Below are 24826 nucleotides of genomic sequence, written 5' to 3'. Positions count from 1 at the left end.
ATTATGGTGTAGTGCACATCATTATTTAATCATGTGGCTTGCATATCACACATTCCCTTTTGTCCTTTAAATTAGTCTATCATGGTTTATTCACTGTGCCAGTTCTGTTCCTTCTTCATAACTTTTTTTGCTCTAACTAGTTTCAACACTCTGCCACAGCATTTGCTCTTTTCTTCTGCTTCTGTTACGCCATGTGGTCTGACATTTTTTGTCAATCTAAACCCTCTGATAGTTTGCCAATTGCAATAATTGTATAATTTGTACATTTTTAGTTTATTTCAAATCTGTTTCATAAGCAAAAAAAAACCAACAAATGCTGGACCACATTTCCAACAGATGTCTAATCATTTAAGTTTGACCCTCAGAAATCGATCCTTATAAAAATGAGAAAGGAAACGCAAAGCATTCATTCCAGAATTTAAATTTAATTCATTTTGAAAACTGACAGTTAACCTGTATAACCAAAACTGGAATACGGCAGTCTCTATATTATAAGCAAATTCAAGCACAAGTTATCAAGACATTACGCTTCTGTGAAGGCTTTGGGGCTTCTGTAGAATGAGTATTATGACAGTTTGCACTGTGCACAGCCCAGAACAGAAGGCACATGCATATGTGCCCAGACAGATTTGTGGGATTCTACCATCTGAACTTGTCTACACCTGGACCGGTGGGAAGGGAGTGTTATAAAGTAGGTCAAATACAGTAAGGGCACTTTTGCGCAATATGACCAGGAGCAGCACACATGTATGCCTTGGAAAGTCATATTATTTGTGGGTGGTCAGGAGCAAATACTGTGTGAATGAATATGATAGTCACCAGCAAACTGCTTGTAATTGGCTCGGAGCAAGAGGGAACTAAGCAGCGGTCACATGTGCCTGGTGTAAACCAGACGCTGAAACTATTGTTACCATACGTCTTGAGCTCTGCATATGTTTGAGAATACGTTATTTTTACACGTAGCTGAAAGTTAGTTAAGTTCTAAATTACACTCATTTTGCAGACAATTCTGCCTCAACGTATTGATGGCACATCGCTTGCGAACTTGAGTCCCATAATTGGGGCAACTGAAAAAGAAATACTATAGGGGGGTACTCACGGAGAGATCCATGCTTAAAATCTAAGCAATCTGACTAGATTGCTTAGATTTTAAGCACAGATCACTCGTGTGTACTCCCCTAAACGATAGCGATGCGCGGCCCCGCACATCGCTATCGCCGGTGCTAGATTGAGCCTGCATGCAGGCCAATCTAGCACGTCGCTCATTTCACCCGCTGGGTGAAATGAGCATCCCCCCGTCCTCCCCCGCATCGCTCAGCACACATCGCGCTGTGCTGAGCGGTTCGCTCAGCACACATCTCTCCCGTGTATAGGGCCCTTATGACTGAATAGGAAAGACTATGGGAGTTATTGAATAGGTTCCAGAGATTCTGGAATCGGCAGTATTTCAACTAGTTCACAGCTAAATTTAAAACTACAATCAGGTATAAGGTAAAACCAGAGTTAAAACTGTTTGCCGCTTTATATTTAGCTGTGAACTTAGAGAAATCCCGCCATTCCATATTCTGAGGACCCATTACATAACCCCTACTGCACATGCATCACTGCTGTCCATAGAACACAAAGGGAGGAATCCTGTTCCCTACAAAGGATGCCAGTTGCCGTTGCAGTGGCATGTAAATGCCGGCAATGGCACCTGAACTCTCACCCCTTGTGACCCTTTCTAATGGTGGTCCTGCACAAAACTCAGGTTGGTAATCGGGTTGGCGGTACCGTAAGTTTATGGTCAATGTAATAGGCAAAACCAGCGCTGGTGACTGTCAACCATAACATATGTTAATACTATTTACATATGTTATATGTAAATAGAAGGAAATCCTGTCCCTCACCACGCAATTGAACATAAGAATATCATACAAAAACAGTTTACTTAATTTAATATTTCTTTCTAAATTTTTCAGAAAGAGAAGAAACTTTTGGCCTAAGAGTGCCGTAAAAAAAAAATTCAAAAAGTTTGGGAACCACTGTGTTAAACCCTTGTCAGACCCAAATGTTTCTAAAGATTGCTGCTATTTTTCTGTTTTTGCTGATTCATAACAAGATATAAAATCCTTTTTAAGGGAGAGGCTAGACAAAAAGTTTACCCGGGAGCAAAAAGAGCTAAGTTTTTTCAGACATTTTGTTTTCCGTCAAAGGATTATACTTTTCCTCACGGGGCGAATTGTGTCAGTCCCTTCTGCTATACATAATGGTACTTTGTAATGTAAGATGCTGCTATGATAAACATAAAGGTTTTATTCATAAGAATTTATAAGAATTGCCATTCTCAGATAATAGATATATTTTATACAGTAAATGTGTTATATTTAAATTATGTTATGAAATATCAGCTTGGTCAGTCCTGTGTACGGGAAATTGCTTATGACACAAATGTGTGTCATGTATGACACACATTCAGCTGGGATGCGGTCACCATGTCAACACCGGGATCCTGAGCGATCAAACGCCCGACAGTCGGCATGCCGACTAACAGGGACTATTCCCACTCATGGGTGTCCACAAAACCAATAGAGCGGTAATAGAACCTGTGGAAAACGCAGCGAGTCACCGACCAAGCCTGCTGCGTGGCAAGCGCACCAAGCCCACAAGGGGCTCTGTTGCACTCATCGTCGTCCCCCCTGCTGGCATTCTGCGGTCGGGATCCCGGGGTCGGTATGCTGACCTCCGGAATCCCCACCGCCGGTCTCACAGCCCCAACCCATTCAGCTCTCTATTTTAAAGTCCCATTTTCCCCTGGTACTGTAGTTAGTGACTGATATTACAGAGTACAGTGCACTCAGACAGCCTGTGTCCCAGGTTATTTCATAATCTGTTGGAGATGTCTTCTGACTAAACTACTGGTAGAACTTACTGCTTGGGGTATGTCGCGCCAGTGTGATCTGATGCCTCTCTGCAAAAGGTAATATGGAACGCTTTTATGGGACCACAGGACACTTTTGAAGCCCTTTAAAAATACCAATGCTGCAGTGATACAAATGTAACTATGTTATAATATGCTGACCTCTAAATAAACATCACTCTACCTCTTCTTAGCATATGAATAATGCTATATTTCTTCTACCCCCTAGTCCTACTAATGTTGCATCTTTTTTTCTTCACAGGTTCTTAAAGATGCCAGCCAGTATGTGATCTCTGAGCTCTCCGCTTTGGAGGACCAGCAGAAAGAGATTGACTCAAGGGCAGCGACAGTAGAAAAGGATCTTCGACTTCTAATGGAAAATGGTATACCACTGTATATATAATGTTACCAGAAGCTTGTTGTTATATTGGGTTATTTAATTTTGTTGGTATTATGCAAAGAATAAATCTACTAAGAAATAAGTAGACCTATAGGCTGCAGAGAAATGCTCATTTCTAATTGACCCCAGCCCCTGGGTTGATCGTGGGTCTCTAATTGAATAGCTCTGGTACTATACCTGGAAGAACAGACCTTGTGATAATCCATGCTCACTGTAATCTGGCTCTTAAAGAGGGCATGCTCCTTTACTCTGGATTTAATCTGGTAGACAAGTTTACAGTTAGTAAATCACCTCTTTGGTGTCTCTTTGGAAAGCTACAGATGTGTCCACATACCCCTATCCTAAAATCATGCCAAATAGCCCTGTATGGTGCGCAATGTACTTTGTGACTATGGGGGGTAATTCCAAGTTGATCGCAGCAGGAATTTTGTTAGCAGTTGGGCAAAACCACGTGCACTGCAGGGGAGGCAGATTTAACATGTGCAGAGAGAGTTAGATTTGGGTGTGGTGTGTTCAATCTGCAATCTAATTTGCAGTGTAAAAATAAAGCAGCCAGTATTTACCCTGCACAGAAATAAAGTAACCCACCCAAATCTAACTCTTTCTGCACATGTTATATCTGCCTCCCCTGCAGTGCACATGGTTTTGCCCAACTGCTAACAAAATTCCTGCTGCGATCAACTTGGAATTACCCCCTATTTCTTAAAATACGTTGGTTAATCTGCTTCTTTACTATATAAAACTTTCTTTGTAATAATAAGTACTAATCCTAAATACAGTACTTAGTACATTGTTAGCTAATTAGTAGACTATTACCGAGTTACAGTACGACACAAAGGGCGGGATGTACCAAAGGATCGCGGTACATCTCACCACTTATCACATTGATACTAATCGCATATGTATGTACTAACATATGTGATTAGTATGGCAAAGGACAGCTCTCTCAATAAGAGCTATCCTTTACGATGCATTGCAGCTGCTGGTCTTCTGGGTCTATGACCCGGGAGTCCATTTGCGCATGCGCAGCCCAGCAACAGCCGTGGGGGATGCTGGGAGGCTTCCATAACTGAAACCCCTCCACATCGCATTGTGGAATAAGTCCCATAGGCTTCTACAGTTTGCTGGTATAATACTGTGCGGTGGAAGGGGGTAAGTACATATGAAAATGCTGTAAAAACCCCGAAAATGAGCTTTTCGTTGCATTTTTACTTTAGTACATCCCGCCCAAAATTAATGTAAAACCATGGGAATCACTGCCACTACAGTATACAGTATGCTGTACCTTTAACATACATGCCAATTACATGTAAACCATCCATCCATTGCCAATCCAAGGAGCGCCCAGCTCCAAAACATCTGTTGCCTCAAAACCAGTGGAAGACAGCAAATATTCCCTTTTCACCTGGTATAATGTTAACTTTCAGTTATTTTATCACCAGGTTCTGACAAGGAGGCAGAAGAGCTACTCATCCAGGAATGGTTTACATTGGTGAATAAAAAAAATGCTTTAATCCGCAGACAAGATGAGCTGCAGCTGCTGTAAGTATTGGGGAGGAAATAGACTATTGGCCTTTTCATGAAAAATAAACACAAGTAAAACGTCTTTAAATATCCATTTACTGCAACAGTTGCTTTTCTCCTTTCAGTGCAGAGGAGCAAGACCTGGAAAGGCGGTTTGAGCTGTTGAGCAGAGACCTGCGAGCACTACTCTGTACTGATGGTGAGAGACCAATGACTAAAATACACAAATACAACTGTATGGGATACAGCTGTATTTACCAAATATTAGTCTCAAAGAGCATACACTACATTATATAGACTATGTCATTGGGCCATGATGCGTGGGACACATATCATTACTTCAGAAATCACAAGAATACATATTAAGCATCAGCTTTTTCTGACCTTTTTTATCTGAATTATTGGATCTTAATTACAGTAGAAACTGTTTGCTGAAGGGGTTTTTATAAATTCCTAAATATGTTAATAACACTTGAGAACCGTTATATTGTATACAGTAATATAAGAGATGTGCTTGCCAACAGACCTCTATTACAATTCACGTCAAAGCACCAGTTTGAGACCTAGGAGTGGCTAGTTTATAAAATAAAATATTAAGACATGGACTGTTCCTCCCAATCAGACACCACTTTCTCTAGTCCCATTGCTTCTCTGCTATGGCTTCCTGTCTTCCCAAAATTACCAGGAAAGTCTGGTCAAGGGTTATCTGAGGACTAGCTTACAGCATCAGTATTAGCTTCAAGAGGATGAGAATCCGGAATGCCTGAGTCCCTGACGCTGCCTAGGCCATTGCCTACAAGAATGGTACACCCCACTTTTACGCAGAGTAAAAAAGGATATAATGTAACACTAGAGCATCACTCTGCTTTATCTATGGTGGGTTGGTAGTTTCTCTATTAACTCTTCCAGTCTATTATATACTTATAGATGTTTTAAGAAACAATGATGCAGTTTCACTACCTAGAGGATGAGGGAGGTGAGAACATCTGTATTATCCAGACTGTACGCTCTCGTGAACAGGGTCTCACTTCCCTTGTGTGCTTTTCTTTCCCTCACTTATACCATCATCTTCTCCCCATTGCCATCATTGGCACCTAACCTCTGAGTGCATCTAGCCTGCTTTTGTGCTATTATGACTCTATGTGCATCAGTGGTTATGTAGCATGTATAAGATGTTCTGCAATATGTATTCAGATAATAGGTTGTTTATGGGCATTGCTAGGCAACCAAAAATATTTGTCATGCTTCTTAAACTTTGCTTACAGAATGGTCGCCACTGCCATGTTTACCGGACGTTGCTAGGCAACCAAAACTGGTTGTCATGCTTAGTCCACATAGCCTGCAAAATGGGTGCTGTTGCCGTGGTTACCGGACGTTGCTAGACAACTGAAACTAATTGTCATGCTTAATCAACATATGCAGCAAAATGGCTGCTATTGCCGTGGTTACCGGACGTCGCTCGGCAACCGAAACTGGTTGTCATGCTACTTAAACTTTGCTTACAAAATGGCCACATGGTTACCCGATGTTGCTAAGCAACTCAAACTGGTTGTCATGCTTCTTTAACTTTGCTTGCAAAATGGCTGCAGTTGCCATGGTCATTGGAAGTTGCTAGGTAACCAAAACTAGTTTTCATGCTTCTTAAACTCTGCTTACAAAATGGCCACCATTGCCACATTTACCAGATTTTGCTAGGCAACTGAAACTGGTTACGGACATTGTTAGGCAACCAAAACTGGTTGTCATACTCCTTAAGAAAATGGACCGACCAATAGGTTCTAGAAAAGACACTGCAGAAGGTAAACACCATTGGGGAAACATCTATTGTTATTTATTGTGCTTTCATAGCATTTCATAGCATTCTGGTGTCTTTTTTTCAGAGTGTTTGAAAAGTGAAGCTCAGAAGAGAAGGGAGAAGCTTTTGCTTGATGAGTTGGTTTCTCTTGTAGACCAACGTGATGGTCTGGTTAGAGACCTACATATAAAGGAGAGAAAGTAAGAATTATACAATATCTGTAGTATTCTCAGCTCTCCACTTTACCCATACATGTCATCAATGATAACATCTGCTTTCCTAAAAACTTGTTGTAGGGCTCTAGAGGAAGATGAACTTATCGAGAGAAGTCTTGAACAGAGGAGGAGAAAGCTGAGCAAAAAGGAGAAGTGTCAGATCAGCTGAGGCTGTGGGAGCGAATGAATGATATGTTCAAGTAACAATATTGGCAGCAGATTTCAGACAGAAGATCAGCCACTTTCATGCAATGCTTAACACAAACGTTCTATGTTATGAAAGAAAACTTCACACCTTATACATATAAGCAAAAGAGTTTCCAAACATTTTTTAATGCTGCACTAGGGCGAAGAAGGAGCCATACTGCAAGAAGCTGAGATGCAATTAACGCACTATCCACCTTCCTTGTTCCTTCTCACTTGCTGCTAGTGATCTGGAGTAATACGTAATTGTGTGGAAATTGTTTTATATACTTTGGGAGGTTTTTATTCATTTGTATTAATAATTATTAATGTTAGTTTTGACGTGACCATTGTATAGTGTCTAAAATAATTAGCAGTATTGACAGATGAATTCTCCCCAGTGATCCTTAAGGATATACTACCAAAAATTCAGTTCAGTTCCAAGGAGTGGATTGTAGTCCTCTGTATTTTTAAGGTTCAGAGCTTTGAGGAACCAAATTGCCTTACATGGTGTTACTGTACCATCGCATTATATGATAATGAATTAAACACATAGCTGCCACATCGCTTTGGAGGAAATTTAATTAATATAGAATTGCACAATGAGAAACACGCAGGAACCTTTTTTTGTTTGTTCTAAAAGTGACAAGTATGATGGGTCGGTATCCGGACTCCAGGTCGACAACAAAAAGGTCGACACACCTTAGGTCGACGCCAATTGGTCGACACACCTTAGGTCGACATGGACAAAAGGCCGACAGGAACAAGGTCGACATGGAAAAAGGTCGACATGAGTTTTTTATGTTTTTTTCTATTTTGGAACTTTTTCATACTTAATGATCCATGTGGACTACGATTGGAACGGTAAAGTGTGCCGAGCGGAGCGGAGCGAAGGCACCATGCCCGAAGCATGGCGAGCGAAGCGAGCCATGCGAGGGGACGCGGTGCACTAATTGGGGTTCCTGGTCACTCTACGAAGAAAACGACACCAAAAAAACATAAAAAACTCATGTCGACCTTGTTCCTGTCGACCTTTTGTCCATGTCGACCTTTTGTCCATGTCGACCTAAGGTGTGTCGACCAATTGGCATCGACCTAAGGTGTGTCGACCTTTTTGTTGTCGATCTGGAGTCCCAGACCAGATGGGTCATTCCATGAAAATGGTCTTTTTTATGTAACGTTTGTTACCAGTTTTCATGACAAGCTTTGCATCAAAATTAAATGATATCATGTACCACACAAACAACATTTACTTTGCACAAAATATTCAAAACACATGCTCCAAAAAATATATTTCACATGAATTATATTTCAAAATGTAACGTTTGTTACCATGGAATGACCCTGATTTCCATTGCACTATATCAAGAGCTTATGCCTGATTTGCTGAGATTTTGCCATCAACATAGGTTTTACCTTGGTGCCTTACATTATGTACTATCCAGTGGAGACTTTAAACTGTAGCTTCTAGACTTCTAGACAAACTTGGACATGTGATTTTATTCATATGTGTCATCAATACTGTAAATGTGTGCACGCCTGGGCAAAGAATGTGGATATATACACTATAGCTACTGTGCTTTAGAGATTTAATATATAAACATAACAGTTCCACTGTAACAACAGTGGGGCTGATTCTGAGTTGGACTTGGGAGCAAAGCAAATAAGAGCAAGTAACGGTGCACCTTGGCAAAAGCATGTTGCCCTGCAGGTGGGGCAGAGTGCAAATGTGCAGACTGCAGAGAGTGTTAGATTTGGGTGGGGCATGTGCAAACTCAAATCTTAATTTCAGTGTGAAAATAAAGCTGCCCGGTATTTGTAGGCTACATGCAAAAGCAGACAGTATTTATACTGCATACAAAAAAATGCATTGCAGCTTAGCTTGCTACTTGCTTTGCTCCCACCTCAGAATCAGGCCCATTGTCTCATACTTACTCTATTAATCTGCCTTATGAATGAGAGTTTACCCGTGATGAGAAGTTTAAAGTAACTCTAAAAGCCTACCTAATAAAGCAACTCACAAATGCAGTCTCTTTATTTTCTACTTTTTGCAGCCAGAGACACAATTGCTGCCTACGCTTGCATTAAACGCAGAGTATGCCATAACATTTATCTGGGTTAAATTAAGTCTTATTTTAAACATTGTTACTTTTGCTTTAGATAAAATATATTGGTTTTCTTTTCAATGCTTTTTTAAAATTTCTGGTGTTTTTTTTTTAGCAAAAATCACTGAAAAACATTCATCTGTACAAAAGTTATATGAAGAAATTGTTTTCTCCAAAGTCTGTGTATATACAAAACTTTAAAACAAGCAAACATTTGGAATATTAAATGAAAGGTTTTTTTTCATAATTATTTAATAATCCCCAATTAAACTGCTCAGCAGTTTTTTTATTTGTTATTGTGTATGAAAAACAGCTTTTTGAGGAACAGATTACTCCTGCTGACTTAATATTTATTTAAAATTAATATGTATTAAAAAAAACGAACTGTCATATCTGAAACTCAAACTGCCTGTCTTTCGTACGGTATATTGTTTTGCTAAAAGCCTGTAGCAGAGGTTATCTAACATCTACCTGTAAGCTGGATAATGTCTTTCTTCTGAAGCCAGGCCCAAATACACATGTCTGATGGTAATGGGCATGAATTTCTTAAAGCAAAGCTGACTGAGCTGTAGATTTCAAATCCACTGAGCCAGATGGTGTGGTGGTTGAGTACATATTCAGAGCACCTATTCATTAAGCTTTACTTAACTAGGTTACCTAGATTCCATTAAACATTTAACTGGCTAATATTTTTTTCCAAAGCTGCTCAAAAATTCAGAAATTGTCGGGTTTCCCTATGACTGAAATAGGTGAAGATCATTTATTTAAAAGCTATCCACCATGATTTAAATTTATATATATATATATATATATATATATATATATATATATATATATAAAATAGGGATCTGGCACTTACTATAAACACCGTTGCTTGACCCCATTGCCCTCCGTATATGTGAAGCATACAGGACATTCCGCATAAATAGAAATAGACAGCCGGTTAGACTCAGAGGTAATAAAGACACAAAAACCACCAGTTTGATGCCAACGTTTTCAAGCGTGTGCTTTTTCATCAGGCAACCTGGTGGTGTTTGTGTCTTTATTACCACCGAGTGCCGCTACCTGTCTATATATAAACATTGATTTAAACATTCATGGATGAGCAGAACATCATGATCACAACTTTAGATTTTCCTGGTGGCTGCTCCTCTCACAGGTAAGGTGTGAGCTGTTTGTTTCACATTTCCCCTGCGGCTGCTAATCTCTGCAGCCGTGTGGTGGGGGGTGTTGCTATTGTAAATGCATGCTGTGCATCATGGGAGATGATGTCATGCCGAGGTGACTCATTTCCTGTTTGTCTCCTGTTACTTCCACTGTGTGTCTGGCTCATGCTGAGTAAAGACCTGTATTACATTCATGCTGAAAGTGTCGTCCTGATTTTGTTGTTACACATCTACAGCTATGCTTCCTAATCAGCAGTGATCTGCTGCATGGCAACCACTAGGGGATGGAACAAGCAGAGTGGCAGCAGTTGTCCTGTGGTCGTTTCTGACTGGTTGCATCAGATGTCACCATATCAGGGAAAGCACAGCCTGGTGTGGTCGCATCTGATGCGACTATGCCAGGCAAGTGGTTAATGCAATTTCTCAAACTCCACCATTACAGTCTAGGTATTAAGTCTATCAATACTTGAGTCCATCTTGTTAAATTGGCTGAAGTACTAATTATGGGGCAGATGCATGAACCTGGAGAAGGCATAAGGAAGTGATAAACCAGTGATAAGTGCAAGGTGATAAACCCACAAGCCAATCAGCTCCTAACTGTTAATTTACATATTGGAGCTGATTGGCTGGTGCCTTTATCACCTTGCACTTATCACTTATTTATCACTTCCTTATGCCTTCTCCAGGTTAATACATCTGCCCCAAAGTCACATGTGCCCAAACATGGATAAACTTAAATCTTGGACTGTAAGGGCTGAGTTTGGGAAACCTTGGATTAATGTAATGAAATCAGACCACAAGAAGAAAGTAAATAATGATAATATTTATACTTAGCTTCAGGGAAGAATCAGTCATGGATGTTACAAATTATCATCAAGGAGCCCCCACACCTTTCACAAGTCGTGACAAGCAGACAGTCTTTCTTAAATTCTTCTGCCATTGCAATCCAAAATTAAGATAACATTGTAAACCTTGGAGCTCATTTAATTTAGTAAAATAATAAATTCAACCAGGTTATTCAATCAACACATAAACAATGAAAAAACGAAATAAAAGACACAACTAACATGTTACATAATAGAGAATAGGTGAAGCCCGCACTAGATACTTCCCCAGGGCTTGAATCAACCAAGAGTGGTATAAAAGGAGTATGAGGAAGGGGGGAAATCTAATTACTGTAGTATTAAAGGTTAAACTATTTTAAAAAGACATCAGTATTAGTAGACTTGACCTTCTGCCATCTTCTCTTATGACCCCCTAAAAGTGTAAGATCTGTCAGGCTTAAATCATTACCATCAGGCAGCAAAAAAGTAATGTCAATAAATGATTCATCAGATGGGGCATTTGACCCAGATGATATGATAACATGACCCATTTTATGAGGGACACTGTTTGATTTGGGATTTCCCATTTACTTTTTGATGGTATTTACCTGGGCTACTGTAATGAGTTGATATCAAGCATGCCTTTACATAAATGAGTCAAAGTTCATTCAAATGTGGGTGGGGAAATCCTGAACTGACAGAAGTCTTTGACAAAATGTTGGTATGTGTGATAAATATAGAAATAAAATGTGTCCTTCCCTTTTGAGACAAAGTTTTTTTGTTCAATGAAGTATCAGAACAATGTGACTTTAATATGACTACACATGAAAAAAAAAGTTTGCCAGGAATAACTATATATTATTTACAGTTCCGTAAGCATAATGGTTTTAGGATTGCATTTGTCATCTAATTTAGACAATCTTGGATAGTACAGCTTAGCAAAGCATAAATGTTATTGTTATGGTATGAAGAGAATGCTAGGTTACTGTGAGACTGCCACTTTGCTTGGTGTGTTAAATAAATCCAATAAAAATGACATTACTCTTTATGTTTAGGCGTATACATGTTTGTTTAAACAGCACCGTTTCCAGCAAGGTGTAGTTTTGACTGTAATTGCACTACAAGTTCCTATTCGAGCCTGACTCCCTTTGGTTGCACAGTCAGTTCAAGTTCGGTTCTGCCATCCCAGTCCGGTTCCCGGTTCTAATCCAGGTCAGCTATTCTACAGAGCAACTCCTGACCTACAGACAGTACTAATCTGGTTCAAGTCAGGTCACAGTCTACTGTTCTCGCTCTGCATATAGTATTCAGTTCTCCCATCAACTGCAAGAGCAACTCCAGTTCCAGACCTACAGTGCTAATCCAGTTCTAGCCAGGTCACAGTCTACTGTTCTCACTCTACATATAGTATTCAGTTCTCCCATCAACTGCAAGAACAACTCCAGTTCCAGACCTACAGTGCTAATCCAGTTCTAGCCAAGTCACAGTCTACTGTTCTCACTCTACATATAGTATTCAGTTCTCCCATCAACTGCAAGAGCAACTCCAGTTCCAGACCTACAGTGCTAATCCAGTTCTAGCCAGGTCACAGTCTACTGTTCTCACTCTACATATAGTATTCAGTTCTCCCATCAACTGCAAGAGCAACTCCAGTTCCAGACCTACAGTGCTAATCCAGTTCTAGCCAGGTCACAGTCTACTGTTCTCACTCTACATATAGTATTCAGTTCTCCCATCAACTGCAAGAGCAACTCCAGTTCCAGACCTACAGTGCTAATCCAGTTCTAGCCAAGTCACAGTCTACTGTTCTCACTCTACATATAGTATTCAGTTCTCCCATCAACTGCAAGAGCAACTCCAGTTCCAGACCTACAGTGCTAATCCAGTTCTAGCCAGGTCACAGTCTACTGTTCTCACTCTACATATAGTATTCAGTTCTCCCATCAACTGCAAGAACAACTCCAGTTCCAGACCTACAGTGCTAATCCAGTTCTAGCCAAGTCACAGTCTACTGTTCTCACTCTACATATAGTATTCAGTTCTCCCATCAACTGCAAGAGCAACTCCAGTTCCAGACCTACAGTGCTAATCCAGTTCTAGCCAGGTCACAGTCTACTGTTCTCACTCTACATATAGTATTCAGTTCTCCCATCAACTGCAAGAGCAACTCCAGTTCCAGACCTACAGTGCTAATCCAGTTCTAGCCAGGTCACAGTCTACTGTTCTCACTCTACATATAGTATTCAGTTCTCCCATCAACTGCAAGAGCAACTCCAGTTCCAGACCTACAGTGCTAATCCAGTTCTAGCCAAGTCACAGTCTACTGTTCTCACTCTACATATAGTATTCAGTTCTCCCATTAACTGCAAGAGCAACTCCAGTTCCAGACCTACAGTGCTAATCCAGTTCTAGCCAGGTCACAGTCTACTGTTCTCACTCTACATATAGTATTCAGTTCTCCCATCAACTGCAAGAGCAACTCCAGTTCCAGACCTACAGTGCTAATCCAGTTCTAGCCAGGTCACAGTCTACTGTTCTCACTCTGCATATAGTATTCAGTTCTCCCATCAACTGCAAGAGCAACTCCAGTTCCAGACCTACAGTGCTAATCCAGTTCTAGCCAGGTCACAGTCTACTGTTCTCACTCTGCATATAGTATTCAGTTCTCCCATCAACTGCAAGAGCAACTCCAGTTCCAGACCTACAGTGCTAATCCAGTTCTAGCCAGGTCACAGTCTACTGTTCTCACTCTACATATAGTATTCAGTTCTCCCATCAACTGCAAGAGCAACTCCAGTTCCAGACCTACAGTGCTAATCCAGTTCTAGCCAAGTCACAGTCTACTGTTCTCACTCTACATATAGTATTCAGTTCTCCCATCAACTGCAAGAGCAACTCCAGTTCCAGACCAACAGTGCTAATCCAGTTCTAGCCAGGTCACAGTCTACTGTTCTCACTCTACATATAGTATTCAGTTCTCCCATCAACTGCAAGAGCAACTCCAGTTCCAGACCTACAGTGCTAATCCAGTTCTAGCCAGGTCACAGTCTACTGTTCTCACTCTGCATATAGTATTCAGTTCTCCCATCAACTGCAAGAGCAACTCCAGTTCCAGACCTACAGTGCTAATCCAGTTCTAGCCAGGTCACAGTCTACTGTTCTCACTCTGCATATAGTATTCAGTTCTCCCATCAACTGCAAGAGCAACTCCAGTTCCAGACCTACAGTGCTAATCCAGTTCTAGCCAGGTCACAGTCTACTGTTCTCACTCTACATATAGTATTCAGTTCTCCCATCAACTGCAAGAGCAACTCCAGTTCCAGACCTACAGTGCTAATCCAGTTCTAGCCAGGTCACAGTCTACTGTTCTCACTCTGCATATAGTATTCAGTTCTCCCATCAACTGCAAGAGCAACTCCAGTTCCAGACCTACAGTGCTAATCCAGTTCTAGCCAGGTCACAGTCTACTGTTCTCACTCTGCATATAGTATTCAGTTCTCCCATCAACTGCAAGAGCAACTCCAGTTCCAGACCTACAGTGCTAATCCAGTTCAAGCCAGGTCACAGTCTACTGTTCTCACTCTACATATAGTATTCAGTTCTCCCATCAACTGCAAGAGCAACTCCAGTTCCAGACCTACAGTGCTAATCCAGTTCTAGCCAAGTCACAGTCTACTGTTCTCACTCTACATATAGTATTCAGTTCTCCCATCAACTGCAAGAGCAACTCCAGTTCCAGACCTACAGTGCTAATCCAGTTCTAGCCAGGTCACAGTCTACTGTTCTCACTCTACATATAGTATTCAGTTCTCCCATCAACTGCAAGAGCAACTCCAGTTCCAGACCTACAGTGCTAATCCAGTTCTAGCCAGGTCACAGTCTACTGTTCTCACTCTGCATATAGTATTCAGTTCTCCCATCAACTGCAAGAGCAACTCCAGTTCCAGACCTACAGTGCTAATCCAGTTCTAGCCAGGTCACAGTCTACTGTTCTCACTCTGCATATAGTATTCAGTTCTCCCATCAACTGCAAGAGCAACTCCAGTTCCAGACCTACAGTGCTAATCCAGTTCTAGCCAAGTCACAGTCTACTGTTCTCACTCTGCATAAAATATTTAATTCTCCTGTCAACTACAAGAGCTTCTACAGTTCCTGACCATCTGCAGTACTAACTTGGTTCATTCCTGGTCACAGCAATCTACTGCCAAGCTCCCTGTCAGCATCCTCCAGTGTCTCCAGTCTAACAGCAACTACAGATGTAGCCATGCTCATTGTGGCTACATCTTGCCGCGATCACGCCTTGTTAGGTGTGACTGTGTGCATGTCTGAGGCGCGCACTCGTCTTAGACATGAATACGCCCCCTTTCGCATGAATGGGAGCTGCAAATGCTGAAGTTCAGGATGGATAGGCACAGGCTCGCCTAATGGTGCCAAGAGTGCTCATTTGGCACAGATGTAGCCACGATGAACGTAATCGGCACCTACAGTAACACTGAATTATACTGCATACCCTGTTCCTGTTTTCCAAGGTGCGTATGTACAAGCAGATATCAATTTGTGTTACAGTCTCTGCTTTGTACCCATGGCAGATACCATAAGCATGGCAGTTTAAGTCTTAAAGAACCTTTGTTACGTTTTTACAGCTAAAAATTCTATCCACACATGATGTCATTGTATCAACATGTTAGAAGCTAATGTTTAATGACGCAGTGTTATTCCTGGGTTGAATACCGGGTCAGCGGCAGCGTGAACTGTTTCCCTGGTCGATGCGACCCGGGACCCGTTCACAGCATAGGGAGAGGTGGCGCGGAGATGATCTCATCTCCCAGCACCGCCTCCGCAAGGAAAGTACACATAAAGAAGACTCCAACATACATTTGCATAAAATGGAAACGTCTTGTGACATAAACGATTGAGTTTTAGTCACAAATAATTCAACTGAATATGTAAAATATATTAACACATACTGACATGACAGAACAGAAAATAAATCTCTGTCTCACCTTGTACAAATTTTTCATTCCAACCGTATATCATAGTGTGGTTCAAGGATTATATGATATACCGGTTATCTGATTTTAAATAAGACAGTGGATACACTCTGCCAGTTGACAAGATTAATTCCTAAGCAGGGAAGAGGGATTGATACTTAATTGAAAAAGAAACTCATTCTCTTTGCAGTTGAAATAAAAGAAACAGATGTACTGTAGCAGTTTGAGCAGTTGCTGTTACAATGTAAATGTAACTTGCAATGTTTAGTTCCTAAAGGACAACTGTGATGTTATAAAACAAAACAGGTATTTGTATGGACCCCAGTAATCCTTGTGATTCGTTGGTCACAAATTGTCACTTTCTAATCAATGCAATGATTAATTGGTAGTTAACTGTTACAAAGAAAATATTTGTACTATACCACAGAAATCACATAGATGGTACAAGAGTATGCAAACATAGTCATCTCTTGGTATACTGAAGTAGAGAAATGTAGGAAAAACTATACGGTTAGAGTATGGGTTGCCGGATTCTACCGTTAGCCATGTGCCACCTGAGCATTGAGTGGTTGATGAGGGGTCGAGCAACCCTCTGTATGGAAAAAGTCTGCCCTGCTTCTGCTGTCGGACAAAATTGCGCAGGTGCGAGTGCAGAAAGAAAGTGATAGTGAAAAGTGTAATCTTAATGATGGCAGGTAGTGATTATAAAGGTGAAAAAATATTTTATGTAATAATCAGATCAAGAGACTAGTAAATCACACTCCGGTCTGTGAGAGTAAATCTTTCGTTCTACAGAGACAAAGTTATAATAAAGCCCGTATCATGATTGATGAAAAATAAGCACATACTGTAAACCCATAGTAATTTTGTAGGTATCCATACATTAGATATAATATGGTGCACACAATACCCCATAATGACAGAGTCAAAACATTTTTTTGTGTGAATTTTGCAAATTTATTAAAAATAAAAAACTAAGAAACCACATGTACAAAAGTATTCACAGCATTTGCCATGAAGCTCAAAATTGAGCTCAGGGGCATCCTGTTTCCACTGATAATCCTTGAGATGTTCATACAGCTCAATTGTCCACCTGTGGTAAATTCAGTTAATTGGGCATGATTTAGAAAGGCACACGTCTATATAAGGTCCCACATTTGGCAGTGCATGTCTGAGCACAAACCAAGCATGAAGTCAAAGGAATTGTCTGTAGACCTCCGAGACAGGATTGTCTCGAGGCACAAATCTGGGGAAGGGTACAGAAAATATCTGCTGCTTTGAAGGTCCCAATGAGCACAGTGGCCTCCATCATCCATAAATGGAAGAAGTTCGTAATCACCAGGACTCTTCCTAGAGCTGGCTGGCCGTCTAAACTGAGCGATCGGGGAAGAAGGGCCTTAGTCAGGGAGGTGACCAAGAACCCGATGGTCACTCTGTCAGAGCTACAGCATTCCTCTGTGAGGAGAGGAGAACTTTCCAGAAGGACAACCATCTCTGCAGCAATCCACCAATCAGGCCTGTATGGTAGAGTGACCAGACAGAAGCCACTCCTTAGTAAAAAGCACATGGCAGCCCATCTGGAGTTTGCCAAAATGCACCTGAAGGACTCTCAGACAATGAGAAACAAAATTCTCTGGTCTGGTGAGACAAAGATTGAACTCTTTGGCGTGAATGCCAGCCATCATGTTTGGAGGAAACCAGGCACTGCTCATCACCAGGCAATACCATCCCTACAGTGAAGCATGGTGGTGGCAGCATCATGCTGTGTAGATGTTTTTCAGCGGCAGGAACTGGGAGACTAGTCAGGATAGAGGGAAAGATGAATGCAGCAATGTACAGAGACATCCTGGATGAAAATCTGCTCCTCAGTGCTCTTGACCTCAGACTGGGGTGACGGTTCATCTTTTAGCAGGACAACGACCCTAAGCACGCAGCCAAGATATCAAAGGAGTGGCTTCAGGACAACCCTGTGAATGTCCTTGAGTGGCCCAGCTAGAACCCAGTCTTGAATCCGATTGAACATCTCTGGAGAGATCTGAAAATGGCTGTGCACCGGCGCTTCCCATCCAACCTGATGGAGCTTGAGAGGTGCTACAAAGAGAAATGGGAAAAACTGCCCAATGATAGGTGTGCAAAGCTTGTGGCATCATATTAAAAAGACTTGAGGCTGTAATTGCTGCCATAGGTGCATCAACAAAGTATTGATCATAGGCCGTGAAAACTTATGTACATATGATTTCTTAGGTTTTTATTTTTAATAAATGTGCAAAAAAAAATGAAAAAAACTTTTTTCACATTGTCCTTATGGGGTATTGTGTGTAGAATTTTGAGGGAAAATTATTTTTTTCCACCTTGGAATAAGGATGTAACATGACAAAATGTGGAAAAAGTGAAGCGCTGTAAATATTTTCCGGATGCACTGTATTTACATGCTTTGATGTTAACTGTTTTGGGCATATTTCATTCGAAATGACTTCGAACTAAAATGTCCCTAAGGTTCTTTGACCTCCTCCAACTCATAAGATTTGTATGGGGTAAGTGATCTTTTAAGTCTTTGTCCATGAGTAGGCGTGGCCAATGGTTGCTTAGCATTTCTTTAATATTCTCCCATTCTTAGCAAAAAGTGCCCATACTTGGTGTTCTTGGGTTCTTCACTGTGAGGTACATAAGTTCATTTTAATTATTACACCCTCTTTGGCCGATATTAAAGTATTTAAAGAGAGATTTAAAGAACTCACCACCAGACTCAGAGACAGAGGATTTAGGGGGTAATTTGACCTGATCGCTAGGTTGGGTCTTCTCACATCCTGCGATCAGATCTGAACTGCACATGCATATGCACCACAATGCGTAGGCGCGACGGACTGCAGCAACGGGATTGTGCAAAATTTCTGAACGCACGGGTGATCGCAAGGAGATTGACAGGAAGAGGGCGTTTGTGGGTGGCAACTGACCGTTTTCAAGGAGTGTCTGGGAAAACGTAGGAGGGACCAGGCGTTTGGAGGGAGGTATTCTGACGTCAGCTCCAGCCCCGATCATCACAGCGGCTGAGTAAGTCCTGGGCTGAGCAGAAACTGCACAAATTGATGTTTGTGCAGTTCTGAAACAAATGCAATCACACACCTGCACACACTCCATACCCTCCCCTTGTAGGCGGCGTCTACCTGATTGCAGGGATGCAAAAAACGCACCTTAGCGATCAGGTCTGAATTATCCCCATAGTCATCGGAACATCAAAAAGGCCATTTACCATACATAACACTTACGGGTAAATTTACTAATGCTTCTAAAAACAGAGAATTGGTGATGTTGCCCATATCAACCAGATGCTGTCTATCATTTTCTAAAAGGCAATAGAAAATGATAGACAGCATCTGATTGGTTGCTATGGGCAACATCACCATTTCTCTGTTTTAGAAGCTTTAGTAAATTTACCCCTCAAAGAGAGAAGACCTGATTTTCAAGCCGAATATGAAGGAAACCTCACAAGAAGATGGTATGTGTTTTGTGGGCACTTTTACATTGTAACAGCAACAGCTTAAACTGCAATTGTTTCAACTGCAAAGAGAATGAGTTTTCTCTTTTTCTATGAAGTATTAATACCTCTTCCCTGATAGGAATTAATCTTGTCAATTTGCAGAGTGTTTCCACTGTCTTATTTAAGATCAGATAACCTGTGTATCATATAATCCTTGAACCACACTAAGCATATAACAGAGATTTATTTTCTGTTCTGTCATGCCAGTATGTGTTATTATATATTTTACATATTCAGTTGAATTATTTGTGACTGAGGGGGAGATGTACTAAGCAGTGAAAAGTGTGGAGAAGTGAGCCAGTGGAGAAGTTTCCAATGGCAACCAATCAGCACTGAAGTAACATTTATAATTTACATACTATAAAATTAGACATATATAATGGTAGATGCTCAATTAGCTTAGTGATATCATTCAGGTGCTCGAAAGGGAGGGGTATTTCTGAGCAAGAAAAAAAAGGCATTTGGTTTCCCCCAGCACCCTGAATGATAACAGTAACCAGATATAAATCCCACATAATAATAGAATTCAGAGATCTTCGTTACACATATTTGCGCAAATGTGTGGTTAAGCCCCAAAGCCGCATCAAGGCGTCTCTGTATATTTGGGGTCCCTAGCATTATATCTAGGTGCAGGGTGTGGCACCCCAAAACACCAGCATAAGCCAGAAAGCCCAGCGTAGCATACCAGTGAAAAAACTATAGTGTTAATAAATTAGTATTTAGGAAGCTGAAGCTATAGGGTGATACAAAAATGAAATGTAATTAAAATAGAGAAATAGTGTTAGAAAATTAATAAGTGAAAAGTGTTAATAGAATTAGTGATGTGCACCGGACATTTTTTGGGTTTTGGTTTTGGATTCAGTTCCGCGGCCGTGTTTTGGATTCGGACGCGTTTTGGCAAAACCTCCCTGAAAATTTTTTGTCGGATTCGGGTGTGTTTTGGATTCGAAGTAAAATATATAAACCCACTAAATAGTCACAGCTGCTGGAAGGGGTTTGTCAGACCCCCAGGGGATTAAGTATAGATAAAGCGAGACATGGTGAAGCGTGATGGAGCGTGACACAGGTGCGCTCACCCAATACATGGGCGGGCGTCCCGACGGACCCTGGGGCACAATGGACCTACCAGCAGGCTCACCCCACACCTGACACCCATCAGTATATTGGTGAGTGACAGATTGGTCACATGACCCGCATATGTTTTTATATATTATGGTTTGTTACCAAATAAATACCTTTTTAAAATATGCATCATAAGTGGTTTAGGACTGCCTTCTTAAAATGTATACTAATGTTTGTTTTTAAAATAAGGATCAGTTAATTAGAGCTGCTACAGCTGTTGCACAACTAATCATTAGTGAGGTATAAAAATGGCTCCCATTGTCTCTGAGATTCACTTCTGAGGAAGCTGGACGACCTAGTCCAGGGAAACGCGTTAAGGCCTATGCTGAGGAACTTTTGCACTTCTTACCATTTAAAATCGATCTGGATAAGGACTTTTGCTTCCCCATTGGAATACAAAAAACCGCAGATACCTCCCGTGTTGAGTACTTCCAGCAATCTATGGAAACCCCTTCAATCACCTACACAGTCGAATACTAAGAGTCATCTTTTCGTGGAACTGTGGATGAGGTATATTCAGGGTATAACCAGCTGACTGTGCTTTATACTGCTATCTGAGGAGGAGCGGATTTCCACTTAAGTCCGGGATCTTTTAAATAAATGGTATAGTTCCTATCAGCAAAATCTACTATTCTGACCACTCTAGAGCCATTCAGGATTAACTAATGTTTTGCTCATTATTTTTTATTTATATGCTGTTATCGACTATCTAGTCTCTATTATGGTTTTAGTAATGTTTTAATATTATTTTATGTTAAAAAAGTAAAATAAAGATACTGATTAACTGATCCAACTGTTTCTTAACAATATTTTGGTTAAACGACTCTTAGCGCTGGTACTTTTGCTTTATCTGTGTTTTGGATTCGGGTATTTTTTTACAAAAACCCCTCAAAAACAGCTTAAATCATAGAATTTGGGGGTCATTTTGAATCCATAGTATTATTAACCTCAATAACCATAATTTCCACTCATTTTCAGTCTATTCTGAACACCTCACTATATTATTTTTAGTCCTAAAATTTGCACCAAGGTCGCTGGATGACTAAGCTAAGCGACCCAAGTGGCCGACACAAACACCTGGCCCATCTAGGAGTGGCACTGCAGTGTCAGACAGGATGGCACTTCAAAAAAATAGTCCCCAAACAGCACATGATGCAAAGAAAAAAAGAGGCGCAATGAGGTAGCTGTGTGACTAAGCTAAGCGACCCAAGTGGCCGACACAAACACCTGGCCTATCTAGGAGTGGCACTGCAGTGTCAGACAGGATGGCCCTTCAAAAAAAATAGTCCCCAAACAGCACATGATGCAAAGAAAAAAAGAGGCGCAATGAGGTAGCTGTGTGACTAAGCTAAGCGACCCAAGTGGCCGACACAAACACCTGGCCCATCTAGGAGTGGCACTGCAGTGTCAGACAGGATGGCACTTCAAAAAAATAGTCCCCAAACAGCACATGATGCAAAGAAAAAAAGAGGCGCAATGAGGTAGCTGTGTGACTAAGCTAAGCGACCCAAGTGGCCGACTCAAACACCTGGCCCATCTAGGAGTGGCACTGCAGCGTCAGACAGGATGGCACTTCAAAAAAATAGTCCCCAAACAGCACATGATGCAAAGAAATAAAGAGGTGCACCAAGGTCGCTGGATGGCTAAGCTAAGCGACACAAGTGGCCGACACAAACACCTGGCCCATCTAGGAGTGGCACTGCAGTGTCAGGCAGGATGGCACTTCAAAAAAATAGTCCCCAAACAGCACATGATGCAAAGAAAAATGAAAGAAAAAAGAGGTGCAAGATGGAATTGTCCTTGGGCCCTCCCACCCACCCTTATGTTGTATAAACAGGACATGCACACTTTAACGAACCCATCATTTCAGCGACAGGGTCTGCCACACAACTGTGACTGAAATGACTGGTTGGTTTGGGCCCCCACCAAAAAAGAAGCAATCAATCTTTCCTTGCACAAACTGGCTCTACAGAGGCAAGATGTCCACCTCCTCCTCATCATTCGATTCCTCACCCCTTTCACTGTGTACATCCCCCTCCTCACAGATTATTAATTCGTCCCCACTGGAATCCACCATCTCAGGTCCCTGTGTAATTTTTGGAGGCAATTGCTGGTGAATGTCTCCACGGAGGAATTGATTATAATTCATTTTGATGAACATCATCTTCTCCACATTTTCTGGAAGTAACCTCGTACGCCGATTGCTGACAAGGTGAGCGGCTGCACTAAACACTTTTTCGGAGTACACACTGGAGGGTGGGCAACTTAGGTAAAATAAAGCCAGTTTCTGCAAGGGCCTCCAAATTGCCTCTTTTTCCTGCCAGTATACGTACGGACTGTCTGACGTTCCTACTTGGATGCGGTCACTCATATAATCCTCCACCATTCTTTCAATGGTGAGAGAATCATATACAATGACAGTAGACGACATGTCAGTAATCGTTGGCAGGTCCTTCAGTCCGGACCAGATGTCAGCACTCGCTCCAGACTGCCCTGCATCACCGACATGCGGGTGGGCTCAGAATTCTTAGCCTTTTCCTCGCACCCCCAGTTGCGGGAGAATGTGAAGGAGGTGCTGTTGACGGGTCACGTTCCGCTTGGCTTGACAATTTTCTCACCAGCAGGTCTTTGTGTCTGCCGGAAAGAGAGATACAACGTAGGTTTTAAATCTAGGATCGAGCATGGTGGCCAAAATGTAGTGCTCTGATTTCAACAGATTGACCACCCGTGAATCCTGGTTAAGCGAATTAAGGGCTCCATCCACAAGTCCCACATGCCTAGCGGAATCGCTCTGTTTTAGCTCCTCCTTCAATGTCTCCAGCTTCTTCTGCAAAAGCCTGATGAGGGGAATGACCTGACTCAGGCTGGCAGTGTCTGAACTGACTTCATGTGTGGCAAGTTCAAAGGGTTGCAGAACCTTGCACAACATTGAAATCATTCTCCACTGCGCTTGAGTCAGGTGCATTCCCCCTCCTTTGCCTATATCGTAAGCAGATGTATAGGCTTGAATGGCCTTTTGCTGCTCCTCCATCCTCTGAAGCATATAGAGGGTTGAATTCCACCTCGTTACCACCTCTTGCTTCAGATGATGGCAGGGCAGGTTCAGGACTGTTTGCTGGTGCTCCAGTCTTTGGCACGCGGTGGCTGAATGCCGAAAGTGGCCCGCAATTCTTTGGGCCACCGACAGCATCTCTTGCACGCCCCTGTCGTTTTTTAAATAATTCTGCACCACCAAATTCAATGTATGTGCAAAACATGGGACGTGTTAGAATTTGCCCAGATGTAATGCACGCACATTATTGCTGGCGTTGTCCGATGTCACAAATCCCCAGGAGAGTCCATTTGGGGTAAGCCATTCTGCGATGATGTTCCTCAGTTTCCGTAAGAGGTTGTCAGCTGTGTGCCTCTTCTGGAAAGCGGTGATGCAAAGCGTAGCCTGCCTAGGAACGAGTTGGCGTTTGCGAGAAGCTGCTACTGGTGCTGTTCTTGCTGCGGGAGGCAATACATCTACCCAGTGGGCTGTCACAGTCATATAGTCCTGAGTCTGCCCTGCTCCACTTGTCCACATGTCCGTGGTTAAGTGGACATTGGGTACAACTGCATTTTTTAGGACACTGCTGACTCTTTTTCTGAGGTCTGTGTACATTTTCGGTATCGCCTGCCTAGAGAAATGGAACCTAGATGGTATTTGGTACCGGGGACACAGTACCTCAATCAAGTCTCTAGTTGCCTGTGAACTAACGGTGGATAACGGAAACACGTTTCTCACCGCCCAGGCTGCCAAGGCCTGAGTTATCCACTTTGCAGCAGGATGACTGCTGTGATATTTCATCTTCCTCGCAAAAGACTGTTGGACAGTCAATTGCTTACTGGAAGTAGTACAAGTGGTCTTCCGACTTCCCCTCTGGGATGCCGATCAACTCCCAGCAGCAACAACAGCAGCGCCAGCAGCAGTAGGCGTTACACTCAAGGATGCATCGGAGGAATCCCAGGCAGGAGAGGACTCGTCAGACTTGACAGTGACATGGCCTGCAGGACTATTGGCTTTCCTGTGTAAGGAGGAA

At 41.9% G+C, this 24826-nt stretch overlaps 1 protein-coding gene across 5 annotated transcripts in view; it reads left to right on the top strand.

The window, feature by feature from the left end:
• Window positions 1-7719, top strand: part of LOC134969314 (EH domain-binding protein 1-like protein 1) — a 292891-nt gene extending 285172 nt beyond the window's left edge. For all 5 annotated transcript variants that reach the window (XM_063945182.1, XM_063945181.1, XM_063945179.1 and 2 more), the window contains 5 exons: window positions 3162-3282; window positions 4742-4841; window positions 4949-5022; window positions 6704-6818; window positions 6915-7719. In XM_063945182.1, the coding sequence (XP_063801252.1) occupies window positions 3162-3282; window positions 4742-4841; window positions 4949-5022; window positions 6704-6818; window positions 6915-7002 (498 nt within the window). In that variant the 3' untranslated portion in view covers window positions 7003-7719. The remainder of the gene's footprint in view (window positions 1-3161; window positions 3283-4741; window positions 4842-4948; window positions 5023-6703; window positions 6819-6914) is intronic.
• Window positions 7720-24826: the final 17107 nt, after the last annotated feature.

Source organism: Pseudophryne corroboree, chromosome 11 (assembly GCF_028390025.1).
Source record: "Pseudophryne corroboree isolate aPseCor3 chromosome 11, aPseCor3.hap2, whole genome shotgun sequence".
Classification (NCBI taxonomy): domain Eukaryota; kingdom Metazoa; phylum Chordata; class Amphibia; order Anura; family Myobatrachidae; genus Pseudophryne; species Pseudophryne corroboree.
The sequence above is the reverse complement of the archived record's forward strand: the minus strand, read 5'-3'. Positions and strand labels throughout refer to the sequence as shown.